At 34.0% G+C, this 21,058-nt stretch overlaps 1 protein-coding gene across 6 annotated transcripts in view; it reads right to left on the bottom strand.

The window, feature by feature from the left end:
* The window catches only part of CNTLN (centlein), a gene marked incomplete at its 5' end in the record, with an annotated part of 188,269 nt that overhangs the window by 156,056 nt on the left and 11,155 nt on the right, over window positions 1-21,058 (bottom strand). For all 6 annotated transcript variants that reach the window (XM_081151643.1, XM_081151645.1, XM_081151644.1 and 3 more), the window contains one exon: window positions 76-160. In XM_081151643.1, coding sequence (XP_081007769.1) covers window positions 76-160 — 85 coding nt within the window. The remainder of the gene's footprint in view (window positions 1-75; window positions 161-21,058) is intronic.

Genomic DNA, 21,058 nt, shown 5'->3' with positions numbered 1-21,058 from the left:
TAATTTAAATAATTGTAAAGGTCTAATACCTGAAACAAATACAGGATTTCAAGTATTTTCTACCATAACACCAACCTGTTCCAATTCTTGTATCTTAGCATCCTTGACTTGTAGAATTTCTAAAACTTTTCTGTCTTTAGCTTCAGATTTCTGTTTTTCTCTAGAAATAAAAAATATATATATATAAACATTGAGAGTTTATTAGTCATAATTGGTAGCTAATCCTTTAAATTTTTATATCTGATCATGAGTGTCACTTCAAAATATTAAAAATTAAGTTACTTGGGGTTGACAGCCCTTTCCAAATTAATCAGAAACCATACCGCAAGTGACAACAACTTAGAACTGCTCACAACTAAAACAACTTCATATTAAATAACAGTTTAATTTCCAGATTTAGATACATGATAAAAATACTTAACACATAGTTAATCTTCACTGAAACAGCCACTGAATCATCAGTTTAAAATAATACATAAATATGTCTTGTTAACAAAGACTTTATATAGGGAATTATATTAAGAATAAAATATTGGACATTTGAAAGATGGAGTCAGAGTAGGTGGATCTTTCTTGCACCTCTTCCCTGTAACAAAATACATAAAGAAAACACACTCTACACTCACCCACACACAACACATGCACATAGTAACTCAGTAATCTGAAAAGGCAATCTCTAAACAAAATGAAAATAATAGAACACAATGAAAAAGACTTTGAAATAAGTAAGGATCTTTAAAGACTTAAAAGAATAACTAAAATTAAACACAAAAACAATAAATAAAACAACAGGAGGATCTAAAAAATCTATTAAAAATCTTGAAAATAATAATATAACCACTAAATAAATAAAAAAGCAATTAAATGGGAAAAGCTCACAACGAGATACAAAAAGGCAATTAGTGAAATGGAGACTATTAATAAGGGATTCATCCCAAACAATGCATAGAAAAATGATGAGATTAAAAATATAAAAGCAATTTTAAGACATGCAGATTTCACTAGGAAACTCCAACATATGCCTAAAGAGTCCAAAGTAGAAATTGTAGGATAAATTATAAAGCATTATTTTTAGAACATAATTGCTGAGAATGTTTTGTTATTAAACAAAAGGGTATCCCCCAAAATAAATACAAAAAAAGACAGAAAAAATCCATATCTACATTAACTTATTATTCACTCAACAAATATTTATTGAGCACTTATTATATGATAGGCACTGTCTGAGGGCTTAGGGATGAGGCACTTCCCTGAACAAAATAAAGCAAGAGGCTGCCTTCATGGAATAAGCATTCTAGTTCAGGAATACTGAAATCAGATGAAAAATATGTGAACACACAGCATGCCAACTGGTTATAAATATAATAGGAAAAATACGCTAGGGTAATGAAGAAAGGGATGTCTAGTCCTGGAGAAGTGGGGAGTAAAAGGAAAGTTGTTGCTATGTTTCACAGGATAATTAACAGATGTTTAAGCAGAGGTTTAAAGGAAGGAAGTGAGAGTCATAGGGCTCTCAAGGAAGAGTTTTCCAGGCCATGGGACCAGTAGCAAGTAGGCAAGAATGTAACTGGTATATTCAAAGAACAGCAAAAAAATAAATGCATCTCCCCTTGTATAGACAAGGGAAGAATGGTAGCTGAGGACAGAGAGATCACTGGGAACAAATAAATATATGGTCTTCTAAGCCTTGTGAACATCAGATCTAAATCTCAGTAAAATGGGAAGACAAAGAATAGGTTTGAGCAGAGAAATAACATAATACAAATTATTTTACGAGTATCATACTGGCTCTTGGGTTGAGAACAGACTCTAAAGGTCAAGGGTGGAAGCATGGAGACCAGTTAGAAAGCAACTGAAATACTTCAAGTGAGAAATAAAGATGAATTGGACAAGATAGGTAGGTGTAGTAGTATTGAGAAATGATAAAATTCTTGATATTTTAAAGGTAGAGCTAACAGGGTTTCTTGATATATTAGATCTGAGATGTAAAAGAAAGAGAGAAATCAAGAATGTTTCCAAGGCATTTGTCTGAGCAACTGAAAGAATGGAGTAGACATTATCTGAGACAGAGGATAACAGTGAGGGACATTAAAATTTGGGATTTGGACATGTTAGGCTTGAGATGCCTCATCAACATCCAAGATGTAGCTAGATATGCAAGGGTAGAATCAGTCAAGGCTAAAGGTAAAACTTTAAGAGTCATCCAAATGCATTTAAGATCATCAGTAGATGGAATCACCCAGGTAGTGATTTTGGATAGAGAAGTCTGAGAATTGAATCCTGTGGCACTCCAACATTAATAAGTTAGTAAGATGAGAAAAAAAAAGAAAACGATACTAACATGAATAAGCAATCATGTAAGAGAATCAAGAGAGAAACTAAGTGAGTAAGTGTTTCTAGAAGAAAGGAATCAATTGTATCAAATGCCGCAAACATATTTAAGAAGATACAGACTGAGAAGTGACTGCTGGATTTAGCAATATTGAGGTAACTGGTGACTTTGACAAGAGCTTTTTTAGGAGAATGGTGGGAATGAAAGCCTAACTGGAGTAAGTTCAAGGGAAAAAGGAAAAAATGGAGATAGTAAAAACTACTCTTCATAGGAATTTTGCAGTAAAAAGGAACATAGAAACAAAACAGATCAAAGGAAATGTGAGATCAAAGGAGATTTAAGATGGAAGATAAATAGCATGTGTATACACATCCACAGAAATAATTCAGGACGGTAAGAGATGATGATGCATGAGAGAAAAGGGAGAATTGCGGGGTTCTTGTAGCTTTAGCATACACATAGAAAGCTTGTTTGGCCTCAGATGAGAGTATGAACAGTTCTTCCAAAGAAAAAAAAAAGAAGAAAAAAGAGTATAGATTCATATATGTTGGTAGATGTGGTCATGGGAAGGTACAGACTCTCTTAGAATTCTAAGAGCTTCTATTTTCTCAAGGGTATTGTTTAGAGTTTAGCTAAGCTACTCCATGGTATTGCTGCCTAGATATTCATTTGACTTGTCCAAGCAGCCTGCAGTCACCTTAAACTGACAGCCCTTCAATACAAGTTCATTCCCTAGTGAGCAGCCCACAGAGTCATAGCAAATTTAAGTTCCTGATAGGACTTCCCCAACACTCTCCCCTGCCTCCCAATACCTCTTTTGCATTCCTTAGAGAAAAACCCCTGTGGGGCTTACCAAACCCCAGCTCTTATGATTTGAATTGATCAATACTGCCTTAGCCCGAAAACCCCAAAGCACTCCACCCACCAACACTAATATAGGCTTATGACCCAGGTCCTATCTGTCTGTCTGTCTGCACTCAGCCTTCACCTGCCCATGTGACCTCTTGAGGCATACCAGGTACTTCCTCCAGGAACTGTGAGTAATAAACTTCTGTATTTCAGTTTTTTCTATGATCTGTTCTTGAACCATGGCTAATCATCCAGCACCCTGTGCTCCACTTAACAAATGTTAATTTGAAAACTTCGTAACAGCTACCTACCAGCTGAGAGTGAGAATGGAAAACAAAGCGATAGAAGTTGACAATAGAGTGAGCATAAAATAGTCTTCTAGGATAATGGGATAGTACAGGACCCAGAAAAAAAATAGGACATTATCAGGTAGGGCTAAGGACCACTGAGCTTAGTGGTCATAAATTTACATAAGACCAGTCATCGTGGTTCATGGTTTTCCTCTAGCGATCTTCAATCCTCTAGATGTAGGCACAAATAAATGGAAAGTTAGAACAAACCACATTTGACATTTTTCAAACATATTATGACTACTGTTTTTAGTGCTTGCACTTTATCTTATTTTATTTTCTATTTACCAAGCATCACCAGCACATTTAATGCATAATCACAGACCATTGTTTTCAACTGTTTTTTTCTTTTTGTTTCTTTAATTAGTAGAAAAATTAAACATACTGTACTTTCATAAATTGAAATGCCTTTTTTCCTAATTTGCCATTGCCTGTCAATATATTTGCCATTTTATAGCTTAGTGTTTTTTTATTGATTGATTTATAAAACTATTACATTATATAAAATAAAAATATTAAATATATATGCCCTTTGCTTATCATTTGTCACTACCAAATAACCTCAAATTATTACTTGACTTTTTTTAACTCACCATTATAAAATTATGAGGATTGCAAAAGGAATACTATATTCATTCAAGATATATGCCTCTGGAGAAAAGTGGCTTCAAATCCTAAAGAACAGGCATGATAGAGTTTACCCTGGAATAAAGACCCAGGCTGACATAGCCAAGACATTAATTCCAGTAAGAAATTCCCTCTGTAAGTTCCTTTCTGGATATACTATGCATCTATTTTTAACCTGCCAGGAATTAGTTTAATTTACAGGGATAAAGTCTTTCTAATCCACTCTTCTGTAATAAGACTAAAATCCCCACTAATGTCAAAATAAATTCTGGTGGTCCTTTTAAATGAGATTATATGCCACAAAACCCAAACAAGAGCATTATTACAGCTTCCAAGTGAGCTTGCTAATAGGTTGATTATCTCCTATGACACAAGTATGTACATAACTCACTCAGTCTAACCCAATGATTCTCATAGTGTGGGGAACCAGAGAAGTAGTATCAGCTTCACCTAGAAATTTATTTCTAAGGCACCATCTTCCACCCACCCTGAGGGCAGAAACTTGAGTGTAGGGCACAGCAATCTGTGTTTAACAATAACAAGGTGCTATGGACTGAATGTTTCTTTCATATCCATATGCTGAATCCCTCATCCCTAATGTGATGCTATTTGAAGGTGGAGCCTTTGGGAGGTCATGAAGGTGTAGTCCTCATGAATAGAATTAGTGCCCTTACATGAAGAGGTATTAGAAAGATGATCTCTCTCTCCCTCTCTCTCTCGCTTTCTCTCTCTCTCTCTCTCTCTCTGCCTTGGGATGATACAGCAAGAAAGCAACTGTGTGCAACAGAGCTCTTACAAGGAATGAAATTGGCAAGCATCTTGGTATTAGACTTCCAAGTCCCCAGAAAAACAAATGTTTGTTTTAAGCCACCCAGTCTATGGTATTCTGTTATAAAAGCCCAAACTGACTAAGACATAAAGCCTCAAGTAATTCTTATGTGCATTAAAATCTGAGAGGCACTCAAATAACAATAACTGACACACTTCTTAATAGATTAAGCTGAGTCATATAATACCGAAAGTGTAAGACATAAATGAAATGTAAAACTTCAAGTAGAATATAAACTTCAAAAATATATCTCAATGGCATATTTTATAACCAAAACCCTCCAAAATTGAATATCATGTTATAGTTTCAATTAAAAAAAAAATCACAATTCAAAAATCTATATAGAGATTTGTCCAGCAGCTCCTCCTGGTGGTATAGGAAATCTAATATTTTTACAACAGGAAAATATTCCCAAGAGTTATCAGAGCTATACTATGAATACACTATTTTTACTTAGAATTATATAATGAAAAAAAGTTGTTTCAAGTTTAAAATATCACCAAACTGTTTGGTCAATTCAATTAATATTTATTCTATGGATTTATAAGACATTAAAAAAAGGGTTCCTAAAAAAAGAGATACTGTCAAGAAGCTGATGATGATCAATGACTGAGACAAACTTGTGTTTAGCTAATTAGAACCACTGATGTGCAATAATGATGTGAGCTAAGAATATCTGCAGACTTCTTTAGGATGAAAAATGAAGTGAAGAGAGGCTGTCAAATTTGTACAAGTTTAAAGCACCAATCACTTTTCCCAAGAGTACTACCCATTTAAACATTTAACATTGCTCTATTTACCCACATGATTTACCTCGCTAACTTTTTGCCATTTTTCTAAATTCAAAAATCTGAGAAATTATTCTAAATCATTAAGAATCAAATTTTTATTGTGTTACAGACCATGCCATATATTATACAACATGAAAGTATTATATTTTCTGGGTTTGAGCCTATTTTTAATGAGATGTCAAAAATGAAATATTAGATACTAAAAGAAACATTTAACTATAAATGAGGCAATGATATCAGATTGAATTAAAAAACAAAGAAAATAAAAAGCAAAACTTATTGACATTGATTATTCTTAATTAACAAATAGATAATAATGCACAAAATAAACATAGTTGGACTAATGTTTTCTTTCATTTGAGCACAGAATCTATTAAACTGTAGATTGTATACTTAGTAATGGCTTTCCATTTAAATGCATTCTCAATTTCTAGTAAACATCAAAACTTTAAAACAGCAAGACTGATAAAAATGGAAGTTTAGGGAAATGAAAATTATACCATTATCAAATAATTTATCCTTTTATTCACAAGCTGTTTTAATTATTTTCCTATTTTGAATATGCATAATAAGTTAGTAGAATGGTACCTATGAATAACAAAATAAAAAAACTTGTAAAAGAGAAAAATTTGAAAACTTAACAAATATTTTTAAAACACCTTTACTCCCCAGTAAAAACAGCTATTGAAAAAATTCTGAATAAAAATAAATTACTAAATCAAAAGATTCTAATATATATAAAACTTTTAGTATAAATATCATAGAAGTCCAAGTAGAGTTAAAATATCTATTTTGCTTTAAGAACACCACATAATTGTAATACATAATCCAAAATTTCTAACTATGACATTTATTTTTCAATATAATATACATATTCAGACTACATGTGAAATCCAAAACTTATGCTGGAAGAGTCAGCCTGAAATATGAAAAGTGATTGACTTTTTTTTTCCTGTTCAGTTAGGTAATCCAAAACCAGAACAAAGAATAGAATTAGGCTACATCTGAATCTGAATTTGCAAATTATGGCACAGAGATGAACTCTCTTTAAACAAAGAAGTAATCACTTAATAGAATATAACTTTAGATTTAATATATCACTGAATAATGTATCTTTGTTTCAGATATCCTTATTCATTCAGCATTTCTAAAAACACAATGTTGAAACTCAAAACGAACCCTCTTCTGTTTTATAATTAGAAATTAAATTACTTTAGTTGCTGATTTTCTTGTTTCTTCTCTTTTAACCACTCATCCAGATACTTCTGGATATACTCAACATTTATTATCTAAAACATCCATTAAAAAGTTGGGGAAAAATTGTATATTATATGTCTTTAATAATTGTGCAAATATTTTTCACCCAGAATCTAGAAGTCTCTTACAATGTTCAAAAATATCAGCACTTCAGAACAGACTGTTTTAACATCTGCACATCACCAGGGTTGCCCCCAAGGATTTTTAAATGATGCCTGCCTGTGCTGAATAAAGTGCTAACTTGCACCTTGCATTTCAAACTGTGTCCTGAGCAGCCATCCAGTTGGTACAACACCAGCTGAATTCCCACAGGCCACTGTTCACTCAGGCTTGACTGCAATTATCATGTCAATATTTTGTGCTCCGATATGCAGATATGCACACATGCAAGCTGCATAATACTTCCTTCTCTATGGAATGTTGACTTATGTTCAATGTTCAGGGAATTTTTAATGAAACCAGAAATAAACTTTCAGCAAATGAAGACAATCACAATGATTTTACCTTAAAAACAAAAACTGTATTTCTGTGTTACCTTCTATAATGCATATAAAGGCTGCTTTTTAAAAAATAACTGCAATTTGATAATTCTTTATTTAAATGTCTTCATAAAAAGTTAAAAGACTGTCAAGAGTCTTGTATCTATATAGTAAGAGTTCAAATGTGTTTCTTCATATTTTACTGCAAGTTATTTCACCTTACACAGTATAGGGGTTCCAATTAAACATCTTTCTATTAGTTCCTTTGACTGTCTTCCCATTCATCCACATCTCTGCCTAGACATTTATGGCTGTTGCAACAGGAAAAGTGCTCAGCCGCAAAAATATACTTATGCCCTGTGTTGAGCTGCCTAACAGCACTGCTGCCAGATGGAAGAATTCTGGCAGCTACACTTCTGGGGTCTCCAACCAGCCATGCTACCACCATGCTCCAAAATGCAACCCTTTTTCAGGCTGTGTTGGCTTAATACACATGGGACAGTATACAACCATACAGCAGCTGTGCAACCCATGTGTTTAGGAGTTGAATGGAGCAGGAGGGAGGTCTTCCCAGTGATGAGAATACATAATATAACCTTATGACAACAGCTTACTTGTTATGCATCTAAACTTTAACTGTAAATATAAATATGAGATAATCTCTCATCCTCTAAGAGATTTAATCTTAAAGACAAGTATTTCAAGAGTGTAGCATGCATATCCTAAACAAACATGTAATAAATACTAAAAAACATCTTGCCTTTTTTATTCCTTTTTATCTCATTTTTCAAAATTGAGTTGTCATGTCCAGACGAGAGAGAGAGACAGAGAGAGAGACACCACTGAAAACAGAAGAGTAAGTATGAGAAAAAAAGTTTTGAGAAGCCTGTCAGATAGTAAGTTTAAAATGTTAAAAAGGAGCCCGGCCGGACATGGCTCAACGGTTGAGCATCGACCTGGGATCCAGGAGATCGGGGTTCGATTCCCGGTCAGGGCACATGCCCTGGTTGCGGGCTCGATCAATGACTCTCTCATCATTGATGTTTCTGTCTCTCTCTCCCTCTCCTTTCCTCTCTCTGAAATCAACAAAGATATACTTTTTAAAAATAAATAAATAAAATAAAATGTTAAAAAGGAGAGCAACACATTTTCAAGATTTATATAAAGATATTTAAAAGTAAAAGCAAATAGGAACATTAAGTAATTTATGTGTATGCTTCATTTGAAAATGTACATATGAAAAAGTAAAAGGTATTACCATTGGTAAACCCAGAACATCTTATTTTGAGATTTAGATATATTTCTCTTTTTTTAAATTGTTGACACTATTACAGATGTGTCGTCGCGGTGTCATCCCCCTTCCCCCCATTTACCTACCTCCACTCAGCCCCTCCCCTCTGGCCATCACCACACTGTTGTCTTCTAAATTTAAGTATTCAAATTCAATTACAATACACATGGTTTTAAGGATTAGTAAACTGCAAATAAAAATAACAACTTCAAAAAGGCTGAGAGTTACTCTTGGAAGCCTATTATTTAGAAGATACTAATTGGCATTTCTTTCTCAAGACTTTACAAAAACATATTGAAAAAAATCTTAAACTATAACATGAAATAATGATGATGGGTCAACATATACAGAGCACTGGGAAATTTGTATGGCTCATAGTAAAACTTGATAAATATAAGCTATTATAATTATGGATATTCTATGATGTATTAAACTGTGAACACTTAGAATTGCAAATATATCTTCATAATATTTAACAAAAATAGTATTTTCCACATAGTTCAAAATATACTTCCTTATAAAATATAACTTTAAAAACTCATTTTGAATTATAGTGCAGTTTAGTACAGTTCAGTGGGCAGATATCTTTAAGGAGCAATCAGGAATATCCTTAGTCCATTACAAGACAATAACTGACACTACGAAACCCAATAACAGCACATAGTCTTAATTATTTTCCCTTTCACATCCCCATGATAAAATTCATCTTTTTCCTTTCTGTTTATTCACATTACCTTGTACAGTAATAATGTACTTCATTTTTATCCCATTTAATATCATGTTTTAATATTTTATTCACTATTTCTCTTTGCATTCCAGATTATTTCTAAATATGGTACACAAACCAATTTATTCAATAATTTTTCTATGAAGCCTCTGCTATAAACACTTTTTCATCAAGAAAAATGTCAAATATTCCTTTATTTCACCATTGTAAAATCAGGGGTTTTTTCTAAAAAAAAAATAGAAAAAGATTCTATACCTTTAAGTACAAAAATTAGTTAGAATACTAATCATGTCAGAATTCCCCATAAAACTATAATGAACATTAGAAGAGAATGAATTAATTCAGGTACCCAGAATGTGTACCAAGGCTCCCAGAGGTGCTATAGTGAACATTCATAGGCACTGTGGGATATTTTAAATGTCTGAGGGAAACACAGCAATACTTGACATCTGTTGGACACTGCACAGACTACTAGCTAGAGGAAGTTCAGAGTTTCAGCACTAGATTGTACTACATTCCTTTCATGGAATCATAGATTTATAAAGTTGGGTTTTTGACCATTGTTGTGAAAAAAGCCAAGATGGGAGCAAAAAAGCATCATGGAAAAAAAAACTGAGGGTGGCACTATCCAATCTGAGTCTAAACTTTGAGAACTTGTCCAGTACCTAGTAATCTCACATATGGTGTAGCAAAATTATGGTTATTAAATAATTAAAATATTTTTTCCTTTTAATTTATATGTGTATTTTTAATGGCCATTAAGTTGTTAAAACAAATACTTAATCAATGAAACACACATATAATTCTTTTTAATTTGAAGTACCATAAAAACATATTACTGAGATACTAAGGGCACTAAAAATTGAGAACATTTGGGAACCTATAAGCTAATCTTTAAAGAAAATAGATTCATTATTTAAATGACTCAAGATTATAATGTGTGAATAGTTATTAATTATAACACATAGAATAACAGAGATCTTTACTAAAAAATCAACTCCCTGTAGTAGTTCTTAATTGGTATAATTACAACTCTACTCAGTTTCACTCAACTTTAATCTCACTTCACCTTATACCATCCTCAGCATTTCATCATATATTCCTCTTCAAGTCTAAAACTGAAGGACTGTAAGAATATAACTCGGGTAATGAGAAATAAGTCACATATTCTCAAGGTTAAATACAGATGCTTTGGCAAAATTTGTAACCACTAAGAATTTCCAGATACAAACATCATTACCTATATCAGTAAGTTACCTTTATTATAAGACTATTTGAAACTCTGAATATAACAGCAACAACCACCAAATCTGTTGAATATTTATATCTGGTACTTTAACGAAAAATGTTAATTTCTGTGTAAATAACATAAAACTCACCAGATTAGAAAAAATCCTTTCTTGGCATAATTTCAAGTTAATATAAGTTACTACCCGTTTACAACGCATGATACGGTTTAAATTCTCTAAAAGATCTGGGTCATTTCTCAGCATATAAAGCTGAATTAATTTCCACTGCCAGCCTTAGAAAGGAACTGGAATCAGATTACCCTGCTGCCTTAAACAACTTGAAAACTATACAAAATATTTTCAGACACTGGGCATAGGTAGCAAAGGACTGTGGTCCCTGAAGGAAGAAAAGTCCAATATTCTTAATAAGCTGTATGATTTCTGCAGCTTGATACTGAAGGCAGTCTTCAAGCTACAATAAAGGAAGAAGAAACACAAAGAGTGTGCACTATTTCATTAAGTTGAGAAGATACAGACTGAAGTTCGGGAAAGCCATGATGCGTGGAACTTGTGAGGCAAAGAGCTGGAGGACGGAGTGCAATGAGAGCAACACACCACTGGCTCCAGAGGGCTCCTCTTTGTTTGAGACTTGATTTGTCCATGCCTGCAAGGAAAGTACTGCAGGCACGGGAGAGAAGCACTGGGAAGCAATATACTGAACAATTTCTAGAGGTCATAGAGGGATGAGAATAGTTCATGTTCCAATCAGTCAAAGTGGAAAGACCATGTAATACAAGGCACTAGGTAGATTCCCCAAAAGGGTCGTGCTTTAATAGTGGGACTAAATTCACTTTAAAGGAAAAAGGTTATCCTGGATCTATGCTAATAAAGTCTCAAAAACATCAAGCCAATTCACAACTTAACTGCATGCAAGAAGTCCAGCCCTAGCCAGTTTGGCTCAGTCGTTAAAGCGTCAGACCATGGACCAAAGGGTCCTGGGTTCAATTTCAGCCAAGGGCGCATACCTCAGTTGCAGGCTCAATTCCTGGTCCTGGTTGGGGTGCATGCAGAGGCAACCAACTGATGCGTTTCTCTCACACCAATGTTTCTCTCTCTTTCTCTCTTCTACTCTCTCTGAAAAGCAATGGAAAAAATATCCTCGGGTGAGGATTTTTAAAAAGTCCAATATTCTTTATGGGAGTACAACAATAATCAAACACTAAATAGCATAAAATTCACAATGTTTAAAATCCAATGAAAAATTACCAGCCCTGGCTGGTGTTGCTCAGTGGTTAGAGCATCAGCCTGCACACCAAAGGATTGTGAGTTTGATTCCCAGTCAAGGGCACATACCTGGGTTGCAGGTTCCATTCCCAATCCAGGTTGGGGCACATGCAGGAGGCAACCAATTGATGTGTCTTTCACATAGATGGATGTCTCTCTCTCTCCCTCTCTCTCTCCCCCCTCTCCCTCCCTCTCTCTAAAAATCAATGGAAAAAATATCCTTAGGTGAGGATTAACAAAGAAAAAAAATTGTCAGGCATGCAGGGAAGTAGAAACATTTGATCCATGACACAGAGAAATATCAGTGATTCAGATAATGGAATTAGGGAATTCAATGACCTTAAAATGGCTTTTATAAATATTAAGAATGTACTTAATAATTTAAAGGAAAACATGAATATAATAAAAAGAAATGAAAAATTTTTTCAAAAAGTAAAATCTCTAGATGTAAAAAACATATGATCTGAAATGAAAAATACACTAGATGGGATCAGCAATAGATTAGACAGTGCATAGGAAAATAACATAAAACTTGAATCATAGGAATAGAAATTATTCAATACAGAGCAGAAGCATTTTCTTTTTTTATTATTGGTCTGAGAGAGAGGAAGAGAGAGGGAGGCAGAGAAAAAGGGAGGGGGGGAGAAAGAGAGAGAGAGAGACATCGATGTGAGAAACATCAATCAGTTGCCTCCTGCACGGGCCCCAACCAGGGATCAAATCCTCAACTCAGGTATGTGCCCTGACTGGGAATCAAACATGCCACCTTTCGGTGTATGGGATGACACTCCAACCAACTGAGCCACACCAGCCAGGGCAGAGCTGAAGTATTTTCTTACCATTGCCTAAGATCCTTTAGTTTTATTTATGAGTATCATACTATTTTTCCAAATAATATTATCTAAACAATATTGTAGTCATCTGGGTAATTAATAATTCTCACCAGTGAAAAAAAAGTCATTTAAATGGAATGTCAAAAAAAAAAAAAAGGCTGTGGGCTTTTCTAGAGAGTACAGATGCATTCACAGTAAATATGCAAGTCATAATTTTTAAAAATCACTGCTTTCACTTCAGTAGGAAAAATATGCTCCATAACACATGCCCTCATGGTCGAACCAAGTTAACCTTCAGAAGTGCTCATAGAAACACAAATAAGAAACCTACACATGGGGTAATTGTCTTGATGTCTTTTTCCTTCTGACAACTACTTATGGGACTTTTGTATTTTAATGTAACAATTTTTCAGTACTCCTTTTAAAAGCAAGTAAATACTTTAAACTGGCATTAGGTGACATCAGCAGAATGATGGAATAAGAGATTTCAGCCCTCATCTCCCAACAGAAACACAGATTTTGACAATCACCCAGAGACAAGAGTATCTTTGTGGGAGGTCAGGAGTCCGACAAAGAGGCCCAACATCGTGTTGAAGCAAAATCATCTGAGGACACAATGAAGAGGGTAAGAGGAACATTTTCAATTTACCAGTGTCACTCTTCTTTCAATGTGGCATAGCCCAGTGCCAAGAGAGACCTCTTTGGCCTATGATTTCTCCCAGAGGAAAAAGGGAGACTGTACTGTCAGGTTTCCCCAATCATGTGGGACGCTGCCTAAAAAGCCCATTTCTTTCTCACCCCACCCAGAACACTAGGAAAATAAACATAATAGTTTGGGGGCATCTAGGAGTAGGCAAAGAGGTAGGGCTCATAGTAACTGGGTGTGAGACTCAACAAAAGACCACAGAGCTAACTAATGACCTCATGGACTCCACAAAGAGGCCTACCTGTGAACTGCATAGGAGGTTTCGCCTGTAAAACCCCTTAACTAGCCTATGAGACCCCCCAGTACTCTCTGGGCCCCTCTAAACCCAGAGATAGCACTCTACAAGCACCCTCACAAATGTCACACATGCCTCTGTAGATCATGCATGAGCACACGGATAGCCAGCTCGACTATGCTGAATTGGGAAAAGATGTATGACCTTGAACACTTCAAGACACTGACTTAGAAAAATAAACAGAGGCTCTCAGCAGCTAAACCAGCTTTCAGGTTCAAAAGAAGACATGTAGTTCTAACAATTCCCCCTTAAGATGCAACAAGAGGACTTAAGTGAGGACATCCATAGAAAAGATCTTTGAGATATCCAGAATCCCTAACCAGGCTAGCTGAAAAAGATTTTTCTCTTGAAGAGCCCATCAATAAAGACTGAGAGAGGTGACTGCTTCTTCAAATACAAACATAGCACAAGACTTCAAGGAACAGGAAAATGAAGAACACATGATACAACCAAAAGAACATAATAATTTTCCAGTAACCAACCCCAAAGAAATAAATATTAACTTCCTACCAAAGAATTCAAAATAATTACTTTGAAGAAGCTCAGTGAGCTACAAGAGAACACAGACAACTAAACAAAATCAGGAAAATAATACATGAAAAAAATGAGAACTTCAACAAAAGAGATAGAACACACAAAAAGGAACCAAAAAGAAATTCTGGAGCTGAAGAACAAAATGAATGAAATGAAAACTGCAATAGTCAAGAGAAGACTCCAGCAAGCTGCAAAAAGAATCTGTGAACTTGAAGACACAACATTTAAATTATCCAGTAAGAGGAGAGAAAAAAAAGAACAAAAAAGAATTTTAAAAGTATGTGGAATATATGGAATATCAAAAACAAGAGTCATTTATGCCTTATGAAAGTCCCAGAAGAGGGAATGGTGAAGAATGTTTATTACTTAATAGGTGAAAATGTCCCAAATCATAGGCAAGATATGGAAATCCAGATTCATGAAGCTGATAAGACCCAAACAGAATCACACAGAGACACATATAATCAAATTCTCAAAAATCAAAGACAAAGATAATTTGAAGGCACCAAAAGAAAATCCACTTCTAACATAAAAGAGAAACAGTATAAGATTATCAGTGCATTTTTCAGCAGATATTTCACAAGCCAGGAAAGAAATGGAATAACATATTTAAAGTATTGAAAAAGAAAAACTGCCAATTAAGAATGCTATACCCAGCAAAGCTGTCCTTCAGCCATAAAGAAGGCCTTTTCAAAAAAACAATAACTGAGGGAATTTATTACCGCTGGATCTGCCTTACAAGAAATACTAAAAGTAGTTCTTCAACTTGAAATAAAAAAATGTTTCCAAGAAGACACAAAGGTATAGTCAAATTCAAAACGCTCTAATATTGATGGTACTAAGTCACCTTTAATTGTAGTAAATAAAAGTTAAAAGACAAAAGTATTAAAAATAAAGAGATATACAATAATTTGTTAATGGATACACAATATAAAATGTAAAGTATGACATCAATAAAATAAACTGTATGGGGTAGGGAAAATAAAAAGTGTAGAGTTTTGTTTGAGACTGAAGTTATCAGTATAAAAGAGACTGCTGTCACTAATAACTGTTTTATGTAAGCCTCATGATAATGACAAAGAAAAAAAACTCCAGTAGATACACAAAAGAGAAAGAACAAAGAATTAAAGAATATCACTATTAGAAAAATCATTAAATCACAAAGAAAAACAGCAAAAGAGGAAAGAGGAAGAAAGGAACAAAAAACAGCCAGAAAACAAAAGATACCAATAGTATGTCTTTACCTGTCAAAAAAAAAATATATATATATATATGTATGTATGTGTGTATATGTATGTATATATACACACCAAGAGACTCAAGTTATCATAAAGAAAACACATAGGTTAAAAGATAAGAGATTTAAAACTATACTTCATACAAATGGTAACCAAGAAAGAGGTGACTATATGCCTATCACCCAAAATAGACTTTAACTCAAAAACTGTCATAAGAGACAAATAGGTCATTATATAATGATAATGAATTTAATTCATCAAGAAAATATAGTGTGTATATATATATGCATTCTACACTGGAGAACCTAAATATATAAAGCAAATAATAACAGAACTGAAGTGAGGAACAAACAGCAATACAATAACAGTAGGGAGTCCAATAACCTAGTTTCAACAATGTATAAACAATCCAGAAAGGAAATCAATAAGGAAATAGTGGACTTGAATAACACTACAGAGAAAGTGAAGCCGACAGAAATACATACAACATATCCTCTCAAGAGAAGAAAAATAAAAATTATTCTCAAGCCCACACAAAACATTCTCCAGGATATATCATATGTTAAGTCATAACAAACTTAAGAATCCTGAAAGCATATCAGGAAATTCTTCCGATTACAACGGCATGAAACTAGAAATCAATAACAAGAGTAAATTTTTAAAAGTCACAAATACATGGAAATTAAACAACATACTCTGAAACAACCAATAGGTAAAAAAAATTTTAAAAATTTAAAAGGGGGAATAAGATATCTTAAGACAAATGAAAAATGAATCAAAAAATATTAAAACTTTTGGGAAGCAACAAAAGCAGTTCTAAAAGGGAAAACTATAACAATAAATGAAATCAGAAATAAACAGCCTAACTTTACACCTCAAGGAACTTGTGAAAAACCAACTAAGCCAAATGATAGCAGAAGCAACAAAATCATAAAAATTAGAGCAGAAAAGTTTTTTAAAAAGAAAGAGATGCCTTGCCTGGTCTGGCTCAGTGGTTAGAGTGTCTGCCTGCAGACTGAAGGATCTCAGGTTCAATTCAGGCCAAGGGCACATACATCGGTTATATGTCGGTTGCAGGCTCAATCCCTGGTCCAACTGGGGTGTGTACAGGAGGCAACCAATTGATGTGACACATCGATGTTTCCCTCTCTCTCTCTTCCCCTCTCTCCTTCTCTCTCTCCCTCTCCTCCACTCTCTCTGAAAAGAAATGGAAAAAATATCCTAGGTGAAGATTAAAAAAAAAAAGACATGAGAAAAACAATAGAAAAACATCAATAAAATTAAGTTGGTTTATTTAAAAAGATGAACAAATTGACAAATCTTGAGCAAGAATAACTGCTTCTGTATTTTAACTATTAAAATGAAAATGTTTTAAAATAGTTATTACAAAAATGGTGTATATATATTATAATAAATATTAATGATTATATAATAATTTTAAAATGCAAATTCCAAAATAGCAACTTTTAGTTATAGTATAGATGCTTGATAATTTTTCAAACAACAAATTCATTTAAGATTCCAAGAAATCATTTTGTTGGTGAATTCATTAAAACACTTTAAAGATACTTCAAAAATCTTTTTCAAAATTAGCTATAATGTTAATGTCTATGGAAACTAAGTTTAATCTAAAGTGTCAGATGATTATTTGGGATTACTGTCTTTCATATGTTATTATAAATCAGATTAACTCATTACCTCAAAGTGAAACTTCAAAAAGTTCACTATTTTTCCATTTCAACCAGAAGTTATTTATTTTAAACCTGACTGGTTCTTAAGTACAGATTTAGATACTAGCTTTCACATGTTAGATTCATTTCTTATCTGGTGAATATAGCCATATCTGAATATTAAAGGAAAATATAAATAATATTATCTTTGCTATGCAAATTAGAAATGCCTTTGGGATAAAAAAAGGCCTCCAGGTATTTTCACTAAGCAGATGCAAAAGTATATTTCATGTTCAGTTTACTTTCCAACAACTTTAAATACTATTGATCTCAGCATTGTTCAGATACAATTATGTCTAGTTCATTTTCAATTGAAACATTTATTTTTGATGAAAATTTACCAAAGGGATTACTGAAAGGAATAAGTAAGGCTTTATCAATGTTACTGAATGGTAGAAGATTACTGGAAAAGCCGCCTGTGAACATTTTAAAGTTACCATTATATTTTCTATTGCTTGGGATTCTATTTAAACATTTACGACTTTCCTTATTTTTTTAAAAAAACAAACATTTGTTCATAAAGTAGTTTTGAATGTTGTAAGATAGTTTAATATGTACTAAAACGCTACAGTCCTACTCAATGAGGTTTTTTTGTTTGTTTGGGGTTTTTTTTGTTTTTTTTTTATACTTTTTACTTTTGTTTAAAGTATTACAGATGTCCCTTATTCTCCCCATTCAATGAGTTTTTGTGGTCACCCTTTTCTTTATGGATTATATTCTCCTGAATAACCTTATAAAATGAAAATTTGTTTTAAAAAAATGAGAGCTGCTCTGTGATACTTCCATATGACAGAATGGATGTGCCTGCCATTCATGAGTATAATATAATTTAGATTTACAGATGGTTTAAAAACTTTTTCCGTTGTTTGCTAATTATAAATTCATTACCCCCACCCCCCAAATAGTAAATGATAATTCCTAGCAGCAGGATTCAAAGGCCTACACTTAACTGCTAGAATTCTGAGATATTACTGTCCACATATAGATGAAGATAAGATACTATGAAGACAAAGACTCTCCAGTAACAACTAATAACCTTTCACTTGACTTTATGAGTAACTACATCAATTTTACAGATGTCAGACCTATCCTAACTGGGACCCTCCCACTATAATTCACATAATTATGTACAACCGAATTAAGCTCTAGGTCAGACACGGCAAATAGGATTTCTCAGCTGCACAAAATCCTATCAGAAGGCTGACTGGAAAGCTGTTTTAATTTAAGACTCAACAGGAAAGAGAATTGTGAATAATCAGTAAAAACTACAATGGCATGAAAGGGGAAGAATGTTGACAGGACAGCTAGGTATGTGCCACCCTTCCCTAGCATAAATTCTTCACTTACCAAATTATTTAAACCCTACTCTGAAAAACGTATTCCAAAAATGTTACATTACTCAACTAACTCTCAAATACAGTGTCAAAATAAAGGTTTTTAAAAAACATGATCATTTTCCACTCTTAGGAAAAATAACTACAAGTACTTTACTCTCTGTCTCCATCAACACACAACTAAAAGCCATGCACATTGTATATAAAACAAAATCAAAAAACTCTGAAGGTGGAGGAAAAAAGACAGACTGGCTAGGAATCTTGGAACCCAAGGAATAACAGTGATGAGTTCCCTGGATTTTCTTTTTGCCTCATATATCCCAGACTTAAAGCAGGGAAGTGAACAACCTAGAAATGCCAAAAGGTGCAATTAGAAAAAGTACCAGGAAGAGCCTACTCTCTAGCCAAAGGACCAGGAAAGGGGCAGCCTAACAAGAAAAACAAAACAAAACAAAAACTTCTGGACATTAGCCACTCTACCCCAGCCTATCACCACAGAGGGGGGGAAATTGTGGACCCATTACCACCCACACCAGCAAAGGCCAAGTGGGGAACCTAGACTTCAATTGATGCAAGACTATAATAAGGCTCTCCACCTCTCCTTCCCTACTGGGGCAGTGTTGAAGGTGGCTAGTGGAAAGTCAGAACTTTTACCAGTGTCCACCAGTAATGAGACTCTCCTCTCTCCATGCTGTCAGTGAAGGTCATATGAGGAGGCATCCATTCCTAACAGCCAGGGTGTATCAGTGGAGGACTAATAGAGAGTGGAAAGTCCCAAGCCCATCCTGCAGTAATGAGAAACCCTTACCTAGTCCACAAGTGCCAACAGAGGCCAAGAAAGGAACCTAAATTTCTAACTTCTCCTGGGAGTAAAATGGAAGTACCACCTCTTCCCTGATGGAGTGGTATCAAAGAAAACCAGCTTAAACAGAAGGTTTAAATCCGTAACATAACACAATACTCAAATGTCCAGCTGCAATAAAAAATCACTAATCATACTAAGAACCAGGAATCTATAAAACTGAATAAAAACAATCCATAGAAGCTAACAGAAATGTTAGAATTATTTGACAAAGAATTTTAAAGGCGCCATCATGAAAATGCTTTAACAAGCTTTTATAATGACACAAAAACAAACTAAAAACACAAATTCTCAGCAAAGAGACATAGATACAAAGAATCAAATGGAAAATTAAGGACTGAAAAGCACAAAACCAACAACTCAATGGATGGACTCAATAGCTTCCTACACAGCATAAAGAAATCAGTGAACCAGAGAGGGAGCAATAGAAATTAAGACTCACTTATGCTGAAACATTAATTTTCTATTTTTCCATAAAATTTCTAAAAATTTTCCAACTATAACGATTAATTTTTTTCAAAATTCTAGAAGATCTTCCCTCAGGTTTTAAAAGATTTTTTCCTCGACTGCATGACGTCAAAGATAGAACATCAGCATAAACAAATAAGACATTAATAATGTTGAAGGCTGTAATATAAAGGCTTGTTACATTAAATACTTTATGAAGCAAATGTATATACACTTACAACTACTTAGCAATAGTGCTAACATTCCTAAAAGTTTATGTATTTTAGTACATTCAGCCTTTTCCAAATAAAATTCTTCACTTTCATTTTTTTCATTTTAATTGAATTTAATGGGATAACATTGGTAAATAAAACCATATAGGTTTCAAGTGTGCAACTCAAAACATCATCCGCATACTACATTGTGGGGTCACCACCCAAAGTCAAGTGTCTTTCTGTCCCCATTTATCCCTCTTTTGCCCACTGCCACATCCCCCACCCACTCTCCCTCCTCTGGCTATCACCATAATGTTGTTCATGTCTATGTGTTGTATATATAGATATACTTTTTTAACTTAATCCCTTCACCTTTTTTCACTCAGCCCTCTCAACCCCCTCCCCTCTGACAGCCATCAGTCTATTTTATGTATCTATGTTTCTGTTTCTATTTTGTTTGTTATTTTGTTGATTAGATTCCACATATAAGTGAGATCATATGGTATTTGTCTTTCTCTGATAGACTTCTTTCACTTAGCATAATGGTCTCCAGGTCCATCGACTCTGTCACAAAAGGTAAGGTTTTCCTCTTTTTTACAGCCAAGTAGTACTCTGTGGTGTAAATATACCATAGCTTTTTTAACCAGTCATCTACTGATTTGCACTTGGGCTATTTCCAGATCTAGGCTATTGTAAACAATGCTACAGTGAACATAGGGGTGCATATATTCTTTCAAATTAGTGTTTCAAGACTCTTCGGATATATTTCCAGAAGTGGGATCACTCAGTCAAAAGGTAGTTCCATATTAATTTTTTGAG

This window comes from Miniopterus schreibersii (genome assembly GCF_964146895.1).
Source record: "Miniopterus schreibersii genome assembly, chromosome: 11".
NCBI classification, from domain to species: Eukaryota; Metazoa; Chordata; class Mammalia; order Chiroptera; family Miniopteridae; genus Miniopterus; species Miniopterus schreibersii.
The sequence above is the reverse complement of the archived record's forward strand: the minus strand, read 5'-3'. Positions and strand labels throughout refer to the sequence as shown.